The sequence below is a fragment of the Rhinopithecus roxellana genome, chromosome 1 (genome assembly GCF_007565055.1).
Source record: "Rhinopithecus roxellana isolate Shanxi Qingling chromosome 1, ASM756505v1, whole genome shotgun sequence".
Lineage (NCBI taxonomy): Eukaryota > Metazoa > Chordata > Mammalia > Primates > Cercopithecidae > Rhinopithecus > Rhinopithecus roxellana.
The window spans coordinates 43,275,904-43,295,926 of NC_044549.1; the positions used below are offsets into that span (position 1 = coordinate 43,275,904).

Here is a 20,023-nt window from a genome sequence, read left to right on the forward strand (position 1 = left end):
CTAATTCTGGACCTTTTTCTTCTAATTTTAACGTTTCAGGATATATCACCTCCTGTAATTGATTATCGTCAACATTTTGCGTTGACTGAGCCATTACCGGCTCTGCTACACGTTTACAATGTGAACTTTCCATTCCTTTCCGGGATTCTATCCCTGCCTCTTTTTCACAATCTACTACACAGCTTTCAGGGACATCAGAAACTGAAACACTACCTTCTTCTGTTTGAATCGGTTCTAAAGCTATTTTAATAATGACCCAATCATTCCGTACTGTAAGTGGGATGATTTCACCTTCCCTACTTGCTTGTTTTAATTCTTTGCCAATTTTTTCCCAGTCTTTTAGATCTAAAGTTCCCTGCTCCAGAAACCATGGGCAAAACTGTTCTATTGTTTGAAATAGCATAATTAGATTTTTGGTAGAGACTTTAACTCCCCCTCTTTTTAAGAGAATCTTAATAAAGCCGCGATAAGAGGCATATTTACTTTTAGTTTGCCCCATTATTACCTTGGTTCTTCCGAGCACACAGGCTTACCGCAAGGCTGACTGTAGACATACTCGGGAGTCTCTCGTCAACTTGTCCTCAATGACCACGCTTGAGCGTACCTTCACCTTAGAGAAAAGCACCCTCGTTGGGCACAGATGAAGGGGTGGCCTGCCCCTCCACACCCCTCCACACCTGTGGGCGTTTCTCGTTAGGTGGAACGAGAGACTTGAGAAAAGAAATGAGACACAGAGACAAAGTATAGAGAAAGAAAAAGTGGGCCCAGGGGACCGGCACTCAGCATACAGAGGACCCACGCAGCACCGGTCTCTGAGTTCCCTCAGTATTTATTGATCATTATCTTTACCATCTTAGAAAAAGGGAAGTGGCAGGATAATAGGATCATCGTAGGGAGAAGGTCAGCAGTAAGACATATGAATAAAGATCTCTGTGACATGAATAAGTTTAAGGAAAAGTGCTGTGCCTTGGCATGCATATGCAAACATCTCCGTAAACATTTTTAGTGCATAAAGAGCAACATTGCGGCTAGCACGTCCCACCTTCAGCCCTAAAGCGGTTTTCTCCTTTCGCAGTAAACAGAACATACAATTGGGTTTTACACTGAGATGTTCCATTGCCCAGGGATGGGCAGGGGACAGATGTTTTTCTCTATCTCAACTGTCAAGAGGCCTTCTTTCCTCTTATGGACCTTTGGCAGTGTACGTGTCTCTGGGTACTTGAGATTAAGAGAATGGTGATGACTTTCCACAAGCATACTGCCTTCAGGCACTTGTTTACCAAAGCCCACCCTGCACAGCCCAAAATCCGTTAAAACTTGAGTCACCACAGCACATGTCTCTTGCAAGGACAAGGTTGGGGGTGGGGTCACAGATTAACAGCATCTCAAATACAGAACAAAATGGAGTCTCTTATGTCTACTTCTTTCTATATAGACACAGTAACAGTCTGATCTCATTTTCTTTTCCCCACAGTTACAGGAGGAATACAAAAGACAAAAGCAATATTTGCTTTGGGGAAGTTTTTACTTCTACAGTAAATTATTGAGAATCAATAGGAAAGAGCTGAAAGCACAGGGCATAGACCCTGAAAAGAGAAGAGTAGACTTGCTGTTTATCATATCCCTTACCACTGGGGAGATTCAATAAGGATGGCCCGGACTAGGATGTAAGTGAACAACTAAAAATGGGCTGCAGGCTTGGAAAAATGTCAGGGGCCTGAATATGAAAGGACTTGACTTGGGGAGGTCACATGAAGATGAGTAGAACCAGTGGCCTATGAAAGCTGAGCCAAAATCTTCAGACGACCTGTGGCCTCTTGAGGGAGAACCTTCTCATCCACATTCACTGTTCTTCTTAATCCACAGGGTAAAGGCATTCTGTGGAGAGATTACCTGTGTAGCGCCCCTTAGTTTAGCCTATAAGACACTCACCTAGCTCCAAGAATTTGCCAAACACCCGCCAAACATCATTATAAAGAAACAAACACCTCCTTGTATTGTGATATAGAACAATCTCCAAAATATATTGTTAGGAATAAAACAAAAAGTGTAATCATTTATATAGAATACCATTTTTTAAAAGAAAACCTATATAGATGTATATTTATCTATGTGTGTGTGTGCATGTGTGTGTAGCCAATTATTATTTTTTTTATTTTATTATATATTTTTTTGAGACACAGTATTGCTCTATTGCCAGGCTGGAGTGCAGCGGCACAATCTTAGCTCACTGCAACTTCTGCCTCCCAGGTTCAAGCAATTCTTCTGCCTCAGCCTCCCAAGCAGCTGGGACTACAGGCTCATGCCACCATGCCCAGCTAATTTTTGTATTTTTAGTAGAGATGGGCTTTCACCATGTTGGCCAGGATGGTCTCAATCTCTTGACCTTGTAATCCACCTGCCTCGGCCTCCCAAAGTGCTGGGATTACAGGCATGAGCCACCGTGCCCAGCCTCCAATTTTTTTTATATTTGTATGTGTAAAGAATGTCTCTGAAGGATACAGAAGAAGTTGGTGTCAATAGTTGTTTCTGGAAAGTAGAAGGGTGTCTAAGGAATTAAGTGAGTGATTAATTCCTTATATTGTAAAGCCTTGTTCCTTCCAAACATTTTTATCCTGTGTATGTATTATATATTCCCAAAATTGAATAATATAACATACATAAATATTCACACAACGTGGTCATTTTGCTTCTAGATAAGTTGCCTGCAGAAGCACTCACTCATGTACAAAAGAGGAAAAAAATGCAACGCTGTTTGTAAGAATGAAACACTAGAAACAACCAAAATCATCATCAATAGGGAAATGAGTATATAAAATATGAACTAGTATATAGCAGTTAGATAGGTAGACTAAATAGATAGGTCTAGCATAAAGTAGCATATCGCAGTTAAAGGAAATGAACAGGATTGATCTATCTGTGGATTGATCTATGTGTATATGAACATGGAAAGGCTCAAAAACATGTTGAAGAGAAAAAGGAGCATAATATAGAATATATTTAGCATACAATTTAAGTGAAATTTTAAAAACACACCAAGTAAACGTATAAAAATGACCTGGAAGGATATCAATTCACAACGTACTTTGCCTTCTGGAAGACAAGGTGTGGAGTGTGGGGCTTCCTCCATATCTATAATATTTTATTTCTTAAAAATAACTACCAAAATAAAAGATAGCAAGCAAACATGACAAAAAGGTTAAAAGTTTTAACTCTGAGTGATAGAAATATAGATGTTTGTTATTTTATTCTTTGTGTTTTTTCTGTATGTTAAACATCTCCAGATATTTAAATAAGAGTAAAGAAGACACATCCAGCCAAGGTCCTCCAGATACATCCTTTTGCTTTCTTTCTAAAGTCAAGTAAATTCTAAACTAATCTTGACATTATTAGTAAGTTTTGCTTTAAAAAAATAAAATTTTGTGTTAGAAGTTTTAAAACACTTGGAAATTCTAGTTGCAGTTTCAGATTTCATAATTCAGATGATGCAACAGGATGGAACCATTGTCAAAGAGAATGCGGGGATGTTCGATGCTTGTTAGGACATGATTCCTATACTTGCCCATTTGTTCATCCTCCAACCCCTCTTTCTTCCAAATTCCATGTAGTATATTCTGTTCAGGAAGCAAGAAGACTTGCTTGGAGGCATACTCATTTTCCCCATGCCTCTTTGCTATTTCTGGAAAATAAAGCATGCTATAGGCGGAGCTAGCGAATGCCTCTTTTAACACACGAGTCTCCACGCTTCCCTGTTCACTTTGGTTCCAGCATCCTGTCCAGCAAAGAAGCAATCAGCCAAAATGATACCTGGAGGCTTATCTGAGGCCAAATCCGCCACTCCAGAAATCCAGGAGATTGTTGATAAGGTGAGTTGATGCCATTCAGGAAAAAGTCTAAGCCAAAATTTTGATTCATAAGTTGTCCTTGTGGATAGGATGTGGCTGAACATGAAAACCAGAAGTTTAGGATGTGTGTGACTTCATTCAGGTTTCTTTACAACTAAGATGAAATAAGAGCTTTTCAGATGAAACCTCGAATAATCCCCAAACTGTGAGTGTGACCTTGAGCGAATCACATTTCTTCTCTGAACTTCATTTTCTCCATGTGTAAAAGAAGAATTTGTATTGTATCATCTCTAAAGCTCTTACAAGATGTGATTCTAGGATTACTAATTCAGTTTCTGATGCAACTCTTCTAATCTCACCAAGTGAAGCCAACATGTAATTGAAGTCTAAGGTTATTAACAGTTTGATGAAGTAGTCCTGGAATGCACTGCAGGGAAATTTTTAAAACACAGATTGAACGAAGAATAACATTGTAAAGGCAATCTATTTACAAACTTCATACACTTTTGCCGAAATATACAGTGTTTTAGTCTTTTCAGAGTTAAAGAGTGATTCAGCTAATGGAGAAGAGAAGTGACAGTCTAGAGTGACTCCAAAATGTCATAGGCTGCCAAATCATATATGGAAAAATAGAACTCAATGTTGTTAGCGGATTGATATGTTTTTCTCTTCTTCTTTTTTGTTTTGTTTTGTTTTTAAGAGATGGGGTCTCACTCTGTCACCCAGGCTGGAGTGCAATGGTGTGATCATGGCTCACTGTAGCCTCAACTTCTCCAGCTCAGGCGATCCTCCCCACTCAGCCTCCTGAGTAGCTGGGATTACAGACTCATGCCACTACGCCTGGCTGATTTTGGAGGTTTTATTTTGCTTTTAGAGATAGAGTTTCATTCTGTTGCCAGACCAGTCTTGAATTCCTGAGCTCAAGCCATCCACTCACCTAGGCTTCCCAAAGTATTGGGATTACAGGTGTGAGCTACCACACCCAGCCCTGATATATTTTTCTAAGTGTTGTGTGATTAGCTATCATCTAGCTATGTAGTAAACATTTAGTTGCATATTTTGTGAAGGAAAACTTGTACAAATTACCATTTTAGGTTTTTAGTTTGTTACCTTATTTTCTTGTATTATTCCTTCTTGTTTTTTCTCTCTGAAACATCATTCTATGACAGCGTGGAACACAAGATCAGCTTTTGTGTGATCATAAGAGTTGGGATCCTGTATATTCAGGGAACTAGAAAGCTCTCTAAGGGGCCAGATGCCTAGAATCCCATCACTCATTCTTGGGGACTAATTATTTCTCTTTCAAACGTTCTTTTTAAAAAATAAATATCTTGGAGCTTTTTTTCTGGGAGAGGAAGTTAAGTCAGTAATTTCTTCATGCGAATCCGCAGATCAGATCCATGTTCTCAAACTTGAATGTGCACATGAATCACCTGCAGGTCTTGATAAACCTTAGATTCTGATTCAGGGGGCCTGGGGTAGGTCTGAGATTCTGCATTTCTACCAGACTCCCAAGTGCTGCTGCTGCTGCCACCCATGGCCTCACTTGCCTGCAGAATCAGAGATATATGACATCCTACAAGGCCAGCAGGAGATGGGGCTTTAAAAGCCAGGGTGCAGGCTGGGTGTGGTGGCTCATGCCTATAATCCCAGGACTTTGGGAGGCTAAGGCGGTTGGATCACGAGGTCAGGAGTTCGAGACCAGCCTTGCCAACATGGTGAAACCCCATCTGTACTAAAAATACAAAAATTAGCTGGGGGTGGTGGCAGGTGCCTGTAATCCCAGCTACTCGGGAGGCTGAGGCAGAAGAATTACTCAAGCCTGGGATGCGGAGGTTGCAGTGAGCTGAGATAGTGCCACTGCACTCCAGTCTGGGCAACAAAGCAAGACCCTGCCTCAACAAAGAAAGTCAGGGTGCCAAAATAAAATTTGTCTATTTCATTTGAAATATGAAGGTAACACCTCTTGCCCTACCAATGTCAGAGCTGTAAGGACTAAGTGAGAAAATGTGCATAAAAATAACTTGAAAATGAAAAAGAAACGTGCATAGGTGAGGCATCACAATTGTTTGCTTCAAATTTGTGGCTGAAAGCATCCCTGACCCTAAAAAATCCCCCTGAGACTCTCTAAGGACCAGAGCTGTAGGAAAACAGGGAAAAATAAATTTGAAATAGAGACAGTACAGAAAATTTTAATGATTTATTTAAAAATCTTCCGCTTGATTAGCAATAATTATTAATTTTTAAAATAAGAAGCTACCAGAGGGCCTTGCATTGTTAATAACACCTATCTGTGAGTCCCATCTTAAATTATAAAATTGATTTGAAAGTGTGTGTGTGGCAGAGAGGAAGCTGCTTCCCTTTGGCTCCAATGTCATCAAAGAGGTAGAATGAGAGATAACTATTAAGAACAGCTACCTCACCCCAGAAAGGGGCTTTGCAGTTTTTAAAAGCTTGACCTCCATTCAAACTCTGATTTCATCTTCATAACCCCTGGGGCAGGCAGGGAAGGTATTGTGTCTATCTTACAGATGATGAAACCAAGACTCAAAGAGATTAAGAGTCACTTAGTTAAGCTGGGTGAGGTAGCTCAAGCCTGTAATCCCAGCACTTTGGGAGGCTGAGGCGGGCAGATCACCTGAGGTCAGGAGTTCAAGACCAGCCTGGCCAACATGGTGAAACCCTATCCCTACTGAAAATACAAAAATTAGGCGGTGTGGTGGCAGGTGCCTGTAATCCCAGCTACCCAGAGGCTGAGGCAGGAGAATCACTTGAACTTGGGAGGCAGAGGCTGCAGTGAGCCAAGATCGCGACACTGTACTCCAGCCTGGGCCACAGAACGAGACTCCGTCTCAAAAAAAAAAAAAAGAGTCACCTAGTTAAGAAGTTAGCTCACCCCCAGTGTCTGACTGCCTGCACTCTCCACCACACAGTGGCAGAACACAGAGGAGCTTTGTTAGGAAAGGGAAATACACTGAGTGGAGAGAGTGTGTTAAGTTTGTCTGCTCAGTGGAAGCACCAGCCTCAAATTTAAGTCAATATAGGAGGCCAAGGCAGGCAGATCACCTGAGGTCAAGTTCAAGACCAGCCTGATCAACATAGCGAAACCCGTCTCTACTAAAAATACAAAAATTAGCTGGGCATGGTGATGGGCGCCTGTAGTCCCAGCTACTCAGGAGGCTGAGGCAGGAGAATCGCTTGAACCCAGGAGGCGGAGGTGGGAGTGAGCCGAGATCGTGCCACTGCACTCCAGCCTGGATGACAGAACGAGACTCCATCTCAAAAAGTAAAATAATTGTAAAATTTAAAAGTTAAAAAAAAATTTTTTGGGCCGGGCGCGGTGGCTCAAGCCTGTAATCCCAGCACTTTGGGAGGCCGAGACGGGTGGATCACGAGGTCAGGAGATCGAGACCATCCTGGCTAACATGGTGAAACCCCGTCTCTACTAAAAATACAAAAAACTAGCCGGGCGAGGTGGCGGGCGCCTGTAGTCCCAGCTACTGGGGAGGCTGAGGCAGGAGAATGGCGTGAACCCGGGAGGCGGAGCTTGCAGTGAGCCGAGATTGCGCCACTGCACTCCAGTCTGGGTGACAGAGCAAGACTCCGCCTCAAAAAAAAAAAAAAAAAAAAAAAAAATTTTTAATCATTAGAGGGACAGGTGCGGTGGCTCATGGCTATAATCCCAGCACTTTAGGAGGCAGAGGCGGGCAGATTGCTTGATCTGGGGGATTCAAGGGCATCATGACAAAACCCTGTCTCTACCCCCTCGAAAATACAAAAAAAAAAAAAATAGCCAGGTGGTACATACCTGTAGTCCCAGCTACTTGGGAGGCTTAGGTGAGATGATCACTTGCACCCAGGAAGTTAAGGATGCAGTGAGCCATGATCACGCCACTGCACTCCAGCCTGGCCAACAAAGTGAGACTTTGTCTCAAAAAATAAATAAATAAATAAATATAGGAAATGAATATCAATGAATCATTTCATGGTTGGTGCATTTCTTGTATATCTCCTAAGTGTCTAGCATTATGCTAATTATTATAGAAGCTACATGAGGGCTGTAAGATATGGCCCCTGGCCTCTAGGAGTTTACAGGTTAGTTGGGAAAAATCGAGATATCTGGAACAGTATATAAAACAATATCCAATTAAGTACTTTTTCATAATCATAGGTTTTGGACCAGAAAAGATGTTAGAGATTGCTGGTCAAACCTCCTTCCTTTCAGGTGAATAATTACTGTGAGGCAGTTCAGCTACTCCCGTGTTAAAGCCTGGATTATCACTTATCTGCCCTCTCTTGCAGGAGTGAGCCTTAGGGCACCATTCCCAGTTCAGTGTTAGAAGGTAGAGGAAGAGTTGGAAAACTCGTTGTAGTTTAGGGAGCACTTTCACATCAATTATATCATTTATGCCCCTACAAACAGCCCCAAGAGGCAAGTATTATTACAACCACTTTATAGGTGAGAAACTTGAGTCAATTCCTTCTCCAAAATTACAGTTAGGTCCCCATGCAGGAACAGGGAAAATGAGTAGGTGCTGGCAATTCAGGGACAATCTCCACTACCTGTCACTTTCTTGATAGTTTTACTTTTTTGATTTTTGAATGTATTTCTGTTTTTTAAAATCACCTGTTAAAGTGCAAGTATTCTCAGAGGAGCTGAAGTTTATCAGCTTTCCTTGGCCTTCTCAGAGAGCTTCTTAGTGGAAGGCCAACTGAAGAACCCCATTAGAAGGAGAGAAAGAAGGAAGAAAAAGATCATCACGTAGAGAAGGGAAGAGTATCAAAGACAAATGTTAACTGCATGGTCAAGGAATTTGATATCACAGTGAAAGAGGAATATTGGATGAGGGCAGAAAGAAAAGAAAGGCAAACAAAGGGGATGGCAATCGAGAAAACTTGAAAGTTTTCGAAGGCAGGGGAAATGAGTTTTCCCATTCTGAAAATAACAGAGACTGAATATGTCATTGTAGCATCATGTACTAAAGTACACTTGAAGAAAACCCTCTTCCAAGATTCTCTGTATTAGCTGAGGTCATTGCTATACTCATCTTTCCTATTTGGGAAGACAAGTTGTCAGGATGGAAAACAACTGTGGTCTTTTCATTCAGAAAACATTGATTAGGTAGACAGAACTGTGTGAACTGCTATGGGGGTAGCAGGGACATAAAATAGTGCCTGCCCTTGTGGAAATTTATAAAATAGAATGGATCTAAGAGGGACACATCCCAGAAAGACAGAGCCATACATAACCCCATTCATGAAAAGCCACAATCTGTATAATGAAGAACCAAATAAATGAATGGCCCAGTAGCAAAAGCCTCCAGATCATTATTGCTAATTCATTATCTATATAATATGTTAATGAGCATTTGATGAGAATTCTGAGCATGTTTATGAGAAGGAAAGAAATGTTATTTAATTATTTTTAGAAGGGTTACTATACATGCAATGTGCATGCACACAATGAACACACACACACACACACACACACACACACACACACACGCTCCCCTTAGTCATAAACCTAATTGCTAAATACTATTCCTGGCTAACACACAGAACACGATTTTTGTCGGTCAGGACACCACACAAACACCTCATCTGCATACCATCCTGGGCACACCCTGGAACTTAGTATGTCATGGCTCTAACCCCATCCACAAATCTGCATTCCCTTCTCTGACCACAGCCTCCTCATTAGTCGCCTCTCCCACTGTCCCACACCCAAAGAACCTGCCATTTAGCCACACCAGAATCCTTCAGGCACCTACCTTCCCATCTTCATGAGAACACACCCAGGCCCACTCAGTCTCTCATCCAGCCTGGACCCCATGAAAGGAGGATAGCCTCAAATACTCCTCCACTCATGATGATTTCCTTGACCCTGGGAGCTCCTGGCTTTCTAATTCTCAATTAAAGGTCATGCCCACTGCCACCACTTTCTATGCAGCTACTACTGTTCCAGAATCAAAGAACTTTGCCAAAGCGAGGTGCAGAACCACAGAAAACTCACCCATTACAAACCTGTGGATTAATGCTGAACAACCCGGACAGGACCCAGGACTGCCAGAACATATTTTCAGTCATATTTGTTGGTCTTTTTCTAGAAACCCCACAAATGTAAATCTCTCTTCAGTTCCTCAGTCCCTCCCACCCCCATGTTCCCTCCAGCAGGATGTCTCAGTTCCTACTCTTCTTACGCCAGCCGTCCCCAGCCTTTTTGGCACCTTTGTGGAGGCAATTTTTCCACAGATGTGGTGGAGGGGACAGTTTTGGGATGAAGCTGTTCCACCTCAGATCATCAGGCATTATATTCTCATAAGGAGCACGCAACCTTGATCCCTTGCATGCAGTTCACAATAGGGTTCCCGCTCCTATGAAAATCTAATGCCACCGCTAATCTGACAGGAGGCGGAGCTCAGGCCATAATCCTCACTGGCCCACTGCTCCCCTCCTGCTGTGCAGCCCAATTCCTAACAGGCGGTGGATGGCTACTGGTCTGCAGCCCGGGGCTTGGGGACTCCTGTCTTAGGAGATTGCAGGCCTCTGGTAAGAAAATGCCCCAGCTGACCCTATCTCTTGCTGGATCTCATTCCGCCCTAGACTCTGTTCTCCTCTCTTCAGCCAGCCCTTCCTCTCTTAGCCAGGTGACTTCATTTCTTGCATCCTCAATGCCTTGTCCCACACTTTCTTCTCCTTCAGAACATACTAGACAACAAATGTCCACAAGTCACGTCTTACTGGCCCTGTTGTCCTTTCATGTTACCATTCAAACTCTCCTTCCTCACTCTGGAAAACTCCCCCAAATGTAATGCATACACTTTGCCACCAATATCTTTCTATCTGTTTTCTCCTAAAGTAGGCACAGTCCTATTGTTTCTGTAGAATGACTACAGATTAGAGGGAAAGCCTAGGTGTTGGGTGCCTCATGGCTCAAATCCTCAGATCTCAGAGAATAAACACCACACTAAGATTCATGCTCAGTAACAATGAGAAATGCTTGAAGAACTCTGGGGTAAATGCATCATACCAGGTGCTCCTCCCTGGTAACCTCCTCCCCTGGCTAGAGACCAAGCGACAAACCTCCTCTGTATTCCTTCAGCTCCCGTCACCATCACACATGGCAGACTGAGAAAGGTGAAGGCCAACTGCATTCAGCAGAAGATGTGTCCATTCACCACCAGTCTCCCACCACCGTTCCCAGCTGGCCTGCATCCTTCTAGTGCCCATCCTGGGGAGTCTTTCAGTGCCAAGCTACCTTCTGAGACTTAAGGTTTCACTAACAAGCTCCCCTACTCTGCCCCTTTCCCTGCTCCTCCGCTCAAATCTCATCACTCAGGTCCACGTCATCTAACATTAAACCACGCAAATCTATTTTACTGGAAAGAGGGAGGGAGGCTGCAAGTTACAAGTAGAGTGAACCAGAAATCAAGGTCCACAGTCTGACAGGTGCCAGAGCACTTCAAGAAACAAACCAGATCTTTTAAATCCCCCCTCTCATGGAAAATTCTGCATTTATGGATTACACAGATACGATGGAAAGGTTAAAGATTTAGATATATTTCTAGGACAGATAGAAATGAATACTTGGGGCCAGCCATGGTGGCTCACCCCTGTAATCACAGCACTTTGGGAGGCCAAGGCGAGTGGATCACCTGAGGCCAGGAGTTCGAGACCAGCCTGGCAAACATGGTGAAATTCGGTCTCTCCAAAAATATAAAAAATCAACTGGGAATGGTGGCAGATGCCTATAGTCCCAGCTATTCAGGAGGCTGAGGCAGGAGAACTGCTTAAACCCAGGAGGGAGAGGTTGTAGTGAGTTAAGATCATGCCACTGTACTCCAGCCTAGGTGACAGAGCAAGACTCCATGAAAGAGAGAGAGAAGAAGGAAGGAAGGAAGGAAGGAAGGAAGGAAGGAAGGAAGGAAGGAAGGAAGGAAGGAAGGAAGGAAGGAAGGAAGGAAGGAAGGAAGGAAGGAAGGAAGGAAGGAGAGAGAGAGAAAGAAAGAAAGAAAGAAGAAAGAGAAAAGAAAAGAAAAGAAAGACTGGCTGGCTTAGGATATGTGCTTAAAAAAAACATGACTGAAAAGCAGAAGGAACACAGATCAGATATATAAGTTATCAGGCAAGGACTTTAAAATAACTATGATTAATAATTTTTCAACTTTAAGCAGTCATGCTCAACCCATAGCCTCAGATTCCTCATTTATAAAATGAGGTTTAAATGGATACTTTGGGGATTAGTGTAGAGATTAGCCCTTTCAAACTCAGCTCCTAATTTGAGTGGTGTCCAATGCTGTCCACCCCTCCTTTGGAATCTCAAAAGGCTTTGGAAAGGGACCCTAAGACAGTAACCCGTTTCCTTACTCTGCTTCTCTGTGCACCCTTTCTCCGCTCTCTTGCCCCTAGCTCTTCCCACTTCTGTTTTGTTCTCACTGTTTGTCTTCTCCCTTTCTCCACTTTGAAATTTCATTTCCATCTCAACAGAGCAGTCGCATTTTTCCCATCTATTCTCAAGGTTACAGGAGAACTGAGTGGTGGTCCGTGGAGTGTTTGGCCTTTCAGCAGTGGTCTGAGAGCTCACAGTTTGCATATGTCTACCTTTTGAAAACAGTTCTGGTACTGAAACTGAGGCATCAGTAGTAAGGGATTCAAAACATCTGCCCAGGGAGGATTGTTTGAGTCCAGGAGTTTGAGACTGCGGTGAACTATGATCACGCCACTGCACTCCAGCCTGGGTGAGGGGGAGATCCTGTCTCTTAAATTAAAAAAAAAAACAAAAAACAAAAAACTGCCCACTGATGGGAAAGACTGCCTCGGGAAAATTCTAGATGCATTGGAGACCTGATTGAAGTTGTATGGACATGAAATGCTTTCGTGAAGGGCACAAAGGCAAGTTCTCAATAAACAAGGTATATTCAATACAGAGTTATATCCTTTTTCCTCCAAAGGATAGAAAAGAATTGAGGTTGAAGGACAAACCCACAGATATAAAGACAACAGGAGATAGGCAAGCACCACCTCAGAAACAGCAATAAAATTTTGGAAGTTGGAAAAGAGATGAACAATGGAAAATGCTGAGCAGTCTAAACAGAAGCTAAGCCCACGGAGGGGAAAGTCTAAGCCAGAAGCAAGCCGATTCACCTGCAGAACATCACAAAGGCGCAGGCATGAACAACACCAAAAACTCGTAGCCAGGAGTAAGGCCCGGGACCAAAAGCAAGAGGACTGATCTGTATGAGGGACAGTGAGACCTCCCCGAGTTCCTTCTCCCTCACTGTCCTCCACCCTGGCAGAAGACAAGCTTTACACTTAGCAGGAACTGAGTCAAGAGCTCATAGTAGACTCTTGCATATCAGGCCCAGCTGAGAGTGGGAATGAAGTACTGTACAGAAAGCTGATGGGTTCCGTAAAAATTTACATATTAAATTTGGGACTCTGTCTCCCTTCTCATGCTTGGTTCGGGAATGCTGACATTGAAACCCAACCCATATCCCTCCATGGTAGACAGAATGATGGCCCTCCAAAGATGTCCATGTCCCAATCCCTGGAACCTGTGACTAGTTTCCTTTACACAGCAAAAGAGACTTTGCAGGTGTGATTAAATTAAGGCTCTCAAGATGGAAAGGTTATCCTGGATTATCCAGGTAAGCCCATGCAACCACAGGGTCTTTATTAGAATTATACCCAAATACTGCACTCTAGTTAGTATATTGTTTTCCACAGGGGCATAGGTCAGCAATTCTGAAATTACTTTATGTATACGCTAGAACTGAACAAATAGGCAAATACATTGCAAATAAGAAGAACCAGGATTCTTCCTCAGTGTTTGGGAAAGGAGTTATAATAAGGAAAGGGGAAAAGCTAAATGAGTCCTGTGGTATTTGATTTTTTAAATTTAATTAATTAATTAATTAATTAATTTTTATTTATTTATTTATGTTTGAGGTGCAGTTTCACGCTTGTTGCCCAGACGGGAGTGCAATGGTATGATCTCACCTCACTGCAACCTCCGCCTCCCAGGTTCAAGCGATTCTCCTGCTTCAGCCTCCTGAGTAGCTGGAATTACAGACACCCAACACTGCGCCCGGCTCATTTTTGTATTTTTAGTAGAGACGGGGTTTTATCATGTTGGTCAGGCTGGTCTCAAACTCCTGACCTCAAGTGATCCACCCGCCTCGGCCTCCCAAAGAGCTGGGATTACAGGCATGAGCCACCACGCCCAGCCATGGTATTTGATTTTAATCAGAGGAAAAAAAAATATATATATGTGTGTGATACACATACACACCCATACACACACATATATAATGACACACACATAAATGTGTGTATATGCACACACATATACAAATGAGTAAAGATGTATGCATGTGTGTGTGAGTACACATATTATTTTGTAGCCCTTTCCACTGAGTGGGCCTAGAAGCAATGACATCTAGTAACAAGAGACACAGCACCCAAATCTTGGGTCTGAAATACCATTCTCCAATAAAAGGAGTGGGGACTCCTTGGAGAAATAGTTGATTCCAGCGAGGAGGCAAGGAAACTTCAAGATAAACCTGGAACATCTGACTCTACTTCCGTAAAGTCAGAAAGTTAGGAAGTGCTTCTAAAATGATGGAGGCGTGTTGAAAGGACACAGGCATCAAGTGAAGGGGCTCCCAATGGCCAAATCTAGGACATTTGAGTAACAAAATAAAGAGTAATGAATTGTAATCCACAGAGTAAGATAAATATCCATGAGTCATATTAATATAAAATAAGTAATTGACTACATGAAGAGGAGAGAACAGCTCTTCCTTACAGTAGAATTGCAAATAATAAATGTACAAGAAATTATTTTTTAAATTACCATTTGGCCAACACCACAATTAATCATTGTTGTAGGCAAGAACCATCAATGGATGCTAAAATTCATGAATGAAAGTACAGCGAGAAACAAGACTCCTCACAAGACACTTACTAATTACAAAGGGAAAAAAATGGTAACTTTACAGTGGAGAAAACTGGCAGACATCCTAAGCGATCAAAATTAACATCACCAGTAATGAAATGTAGCTCCTGATAGGATGCACTTAAGCACAACATCACTTTTGTGCTATCCTTACAAATATGTATAATACTAACATAAGAGGAGATGACACAAACCTAAATTGAGGGACATTCTGCCATTTAACAGGCCAGTATTCTTTGAAAACATCAAGGTTGTGAACAACAAAGGAATGAACCCAGATTGTACGAGACTGAGTAGAAATGACAACTAAATGCAATGTAGGATCCTGCATGAGATCCTGGAGCAGAAAAGAGACATTTTCAGGATAACTGGCAAAATTCTGATAAGGTTTAGAGACTACTTAATAGTGATATACCATGTTAATTTCCTGATTTTGATGATTATACTATGTTATGTAAAATGGCAAAATTAGGGGAACTATAAATGATATAAGAGAATTCATTATACTAATTTTACAACTTCTAAGTCTGAAATTATTTTAAAATAATGTTTTAATCAAGTAGTAATTATTGCTCTACTGATTTTTGTTAATCAAAGATATATATAACTCTTAGAGTTTAACAGTCAAAATGCTCCTATATTGCATTACCACACTGAGTTTATGTGAATTCAGCCTAAAGCAACAAAATTTGATGTTTTAATCTGTGTAATTGTATTAAAATAGGACTTTTCTATTGAAATAATAAAAACAGCTCATAGATTTCATTACCATCTTTGAAGACTTTTAGGAGGATGAGGTTCCCAGATGTGTATGTCACATAGATGGAGTCTAATATAGCTTTGATTATTTGTTTCCTCTTTTCTTTTCTTTAGGTTAAACCACAGCTTGAAGAAAAAACAAATCAGAGTTACGAAAAATTGGAAGCTGTGGAGTATAAAACTCAAGTCGTTGCTGGAATAAATTACTACATTAAGGTTAGAGTTCAGTACCTACTTTAGCGCCAAAAGATCTATTTCTCATTTTATGTAAAATGTTCCCTGATTTCCCTACCATATAATTCCTTCCTTACAGTTGTCCTAAATTAAGATGCCCAGCATGATTCCTTCCAAGTGGTAGACTCTCAAATTTGGTAAATGATGTTGATACCATTTTTTTTCTTGTGAATTCAGAAAGCTTTATTACATTGATTCTTGATTTCTGGAAATTGTATAGAAAAAGATTTCATAACAGTTCAGGGCATGCTGGATTTGTGGTTGTACTGCTTCCTAGGTAAGGAGGGAGGATCACGTCTCATCTGCCTGAAGGCGTGGGGCTGGACCACATGGTATCTTGAAGCCGATTCCACCTCAAAGCTGTATGATTCTATATGTCTAAATTAAATAAATTAAAGTAACGACTCAAATCATTAGCTGGGAAAATAATTTAATCCTTTTTTGTCCTCTAAGCATTTTGATTAATATAATGTAAATATTATTTTGTAATTCAAATTAGTAGATTTAACTTATGGCACTCTAGGTATAGTTTAAAGCAGTGGAGTAGTTAAAATAGTTTAAAAGTTAATTTTATAGCTCTGTCAGAAAATTACACGATGCATTGATCCAGTTCTAATTGAAGTTATCAAGATGAAACCAATTGAACAAGTCAACCATGAATATTTAAGAGCCATTTTTGTCCTTATGTATTAAGAAGATGATAATTCTGATTTTAAAAATGAAAACAAATATTAAAGTATATTTACTTAATCTTTACTTAACTATTCGACCAGGGCACAGTGTGGCTTATTTCTCTTTAACAAACAATTCAATTAAAATATAAACATTTTAAAAGACGTTTTCAGCAAAAAATGAACATAAGTAAGTGGAGCTAGTCAGCTTAGCATAAGAAAGTTTCAGTACCGAGCTATGTACATGGATCAGCCCTGTTCTGCCAAATGTGAGCTCCTAGTAAAGACCAGGTCCAGGGGAGACACATGTCACAGAGGACCCTGCTGTATCCTCAGAAAACAATGGCACCATTTCCTCCATTTTCAATCTGATTTCTTCATGGCTGGAAAAGAACGTTTTCCAGTTAAAAATGATTATGTGCAAAGATAGGAAACATTCCATCAACATTAGAATATTTATTTTAATAATTTATGATTAATTCAAATGCATACATTTCACATATTACCAGCTCACATGTCTCTTCAACAGTTCATCAGATAACTATCTTGAAAATTTCCGCCTGAAAATTTCTTCTCTTGACCACCCTTTTGCCCTCTCTTAATCAGTCTCCTCTCTCTCTCTCTGTCTCTGTCTCTTTCTCTCTCTGTCTCTCTCATCTTTTCTTCCTTCTGCTATCATATTTTTCCTACTGGATCTCAGCCACTGATCCCAGTTCCCTTTTACTTCCTGGTAGTCTGGCTGTCGATCCCTTTGCTCTGAGCCTCTCTAGATTTAAGGTCTTGCCAGTGACAAGACCTTCTCTATGTATTTCAAGTACCTACCAAGAGGCAGATGGTAGAATGGAAAGACCACAGGCTTAGGTGTCAGAGTGTCCTGGGTTTGAACTCTTGAAGCTCCTCCTCCTCTCTGAGCCTTCATTCCTTTATCTGCACAATGAGGGTAATAATCTACTTCGCAGGGTGTTGTGAGGAATAAATAAGCTGGAAATTTATTGAGCACTTACAATTCATCATGCACTATTCTAAGAACAGGGCTTGTATTACCTCATTTAATCCTCACAACAAATCTGTGAGATAAGTACAATCACTTCTCTTGGGTTACCAATGAAAAAATTGAGCTCCAGGGTGGTGAAGAGACTAAAAAAGTCATACAACTGTAAGATCTGAGTCAGGATTTGAGCCCAGATAGACTGAGCTTAACTACTGGCTGTGCTGCCTCTAATACAAAGCACAAAATAAGAGCTTTAAAAAAGTTACACTGGCCTGGTGTGGTGGTTCACGCCTGTAATCCCAACACTTTGGGAGACCAAGGCGGGGGTATAGCTTGAAGCCAGGAGTTTGAGATCAGCCTGGGCAACATAGCAAGATCTTGTCTCTACAAAGAAAATATTTTAATTACCTAGGCATGGTGATGCACACCAGTAGTCCTAGCTACTTGGGAAGATGAGGTAGAAGGATCACTTGAGCCGAGGAGTTTGAGGTTACAGTGAGCTGAGATCGCACCACTGCACTGCAGCCCACGCAACAGAGCGAGGCCTCATTCCCCCATCAGTACCCTCCAAAGAGGTTACATTGTAGAGTGAAAAGAATGTAGATGCTAGAGCCTAACAAATCTGGGTTTGAATATTGGCTGTGCCACTTATTAGCTGAGAGATTTATGGAAAATCACTTAATCTCTCTTACTCTGCTTCCACATCTGTAAAATTTCATTGCTTCACCTTTCTTCAGGCCTATAATATAAGTTAATATAATCATTTATATAAAATGTTCATCACAGTGTCTGGCTAACAGTAAACATTTGATATATGGCATTTGTTAAAATTAGGATAGGAAGTGACATCAGAAGCACAATAAATATTTTTATAAATATTTTATAAGACAAAGCATTTATTGTCTCAAGCAAGAACCAAAGTAAAAATTCTTACCATAATTTTCCAGGTCTCAGATTCATGTCCAAACTGCTGCTTCAACCTTCATACCAATGACTTCCTAGCAAAACCCCTTAGCTTTTTTTTTTTTTCTTTTTTGAGACAGAGTTTCACTCTGTCGCTCAGGTTGGAGTGCAGTGGCACAATCTCGGCTCTCTGCAACCTCCATCTCCCAGATTCAAGTGATTCTCCTGCTTCAGCCTCCCAGGTAGCTGGGATTACAGGTGTGCACCACCATGCCCAGCTAATTTTGTATTTTTAGTAGAGACCAGGTTTCACCATGTTGGCCAGGTTTGTCTCAAACTCCTGACCTCAGGTGATCCACCCACCTCGGCCTCCCAAAATGCTGGGATTATAGGCGTGAGCCACAGTGCCCGATCCCTTCACTCTAGAAGGGAGGGTGTCCACCCCCTGGGCTCTGCTCAATCTTACCAGTGGGCGTTTATAAAGTAGGTGCTGATATAGGTATATTTTCTTTTCCCTTATCAGACTGTATGGCAAATAAAGTGTCCCAAGTTGGGAGTCAGAAAACAGCATCACCAAAAATATAGGCTGTCACTGGTTTTCTTGCTCCATGCATCTTTGAAAATAAAATGCTGTCCTTTGTGCCCAGATTATACTGAAAAAAATAACAAAGTAAACCTAGGACCTATGCCGCTTGCCATGCCATTAGTCTACAATTTTTTTTTTTTTTTAGGCAGAGTCTCGCTCTATCACTCAGGCTGGAGTGCAGCAGTGCGATCTCGGCTCACTGCAACCTTCTCCTCCTGGGTTCAAGTGATTCTCCTGCCTCAGTCTCCTGAGTAGCTGGGATTACAGGCATGCACCACCATGCCTGGCTAATTTTTTGTATTTTTAGTAGAGACAGGGTTTCCCCATGCTGGCCAGGCTGGTCTCGAACTCCTGACCTCATGATCCACCTGCCTCAGCCTCCCAAAGTACTAGGATTACAGGTGGGAGCCACGGCGCCCAGCCTACTCTACTCTTTCTCTCCTAAAATAAGGTGGTGGATTTATGAATACAAAGAGTCTAAGAATGGGTGGACTAGGTCTAGCAATGCTATTCCTCAGCAGCTTTTTGGATAGAAGTCTTTATAGACCTGTAGCTCTCTCACTTAATGTAGACCCATTTGAATAAATCTCCTTTTGCTTTCTCTTTTTTTTAATACTTTTCAGGTACGAGCAGGTGATAATCATTATATGCACTTGAAAGTATTCAAAAGTCTTCCCGGACAAAATGAGGACTTGGTACTTACTGGATACCAGGCTGACAAAAACAAGGACGATGAGCTGACGGGCTTTTAGCAGCATGTTCCCAAAGTGTTCTGATTCCTTCCACTGGCTACTGAGTCATGATCCTTGCTGATAAATAAAACCATCAATAAAGAAGCATTCTTTTCCAAAGAAATTATTTCTTCAATTATTTCTCATTTATTGTATTAAGTAGAAATTACCTTTTCTTTCTCAAAATCAGTGCTATTGGTTTAGAGTATAAATTCCATATAAATTGATGGCAATTGGAAATCTTATAAAAACTAGTCAAGCCTAATGCAACTGGCTAAAGGATAGTACCACACTCACCCCCACCATAGGCAGGCCAGATCACAGACTATCAGTTCGTCAGCCTCCT

General features: G+C 41.4%; 1 protein-coding gene across 1 annotated transcript; it reads left to right on the forward strand.

Annotated features, from left to right (window-relative positions):
- Positions 1-3,676: 3,676 nt before the first annotated feature.
- Positions 3,677-19,801, forward strand: CSTA (cystatin A). The gene is made up of 3 exons (XM_010370531.1): positions 3,677-3,866; positions 15,676-15,777; positions 19,570-19,801. The coding sequence occupies exons 1-3, from the start codon at positions 3,801-3,803 to the stop codon at positions 19,696-19,698; spliced, it is 297 nt and encodes a 98-aa protein (XP_010368833.1). The 5' UTR covers positions 3,677-3,800; the 3' UTR covers positions 19,699-19,801.
- Positions 19,802-20,023: the final 222 nt, after the last annotated feature.

What these genes read in the sequence shown, in the direction of transcription:
- CSTA (XM_010370531.1), top strand. Translation starts at nt 3,801, where the DNA reads ATGATACCTGGAGGCTTATCTGAGGCCAAATCCGCCACTCCAGAAATC. An exon ending in TCCAGGAGATTGTTGATAAG is followed by an intron (nt 3,867 to 15,675) that starts GTGAGTTGATGC and finishes TCTTTTCTTTAG; the next exon opens with GTTAAACCACAGCTTGAAGA. An exon ending in GAATAAATTACTACATTAAG is followed by an intron (nt 15,778 to 19,569) that starts GTTAGAGTTCAG and finishes AATACTTTTCAG; the next exon opens with GTACGAGCAGGTGATAATCA.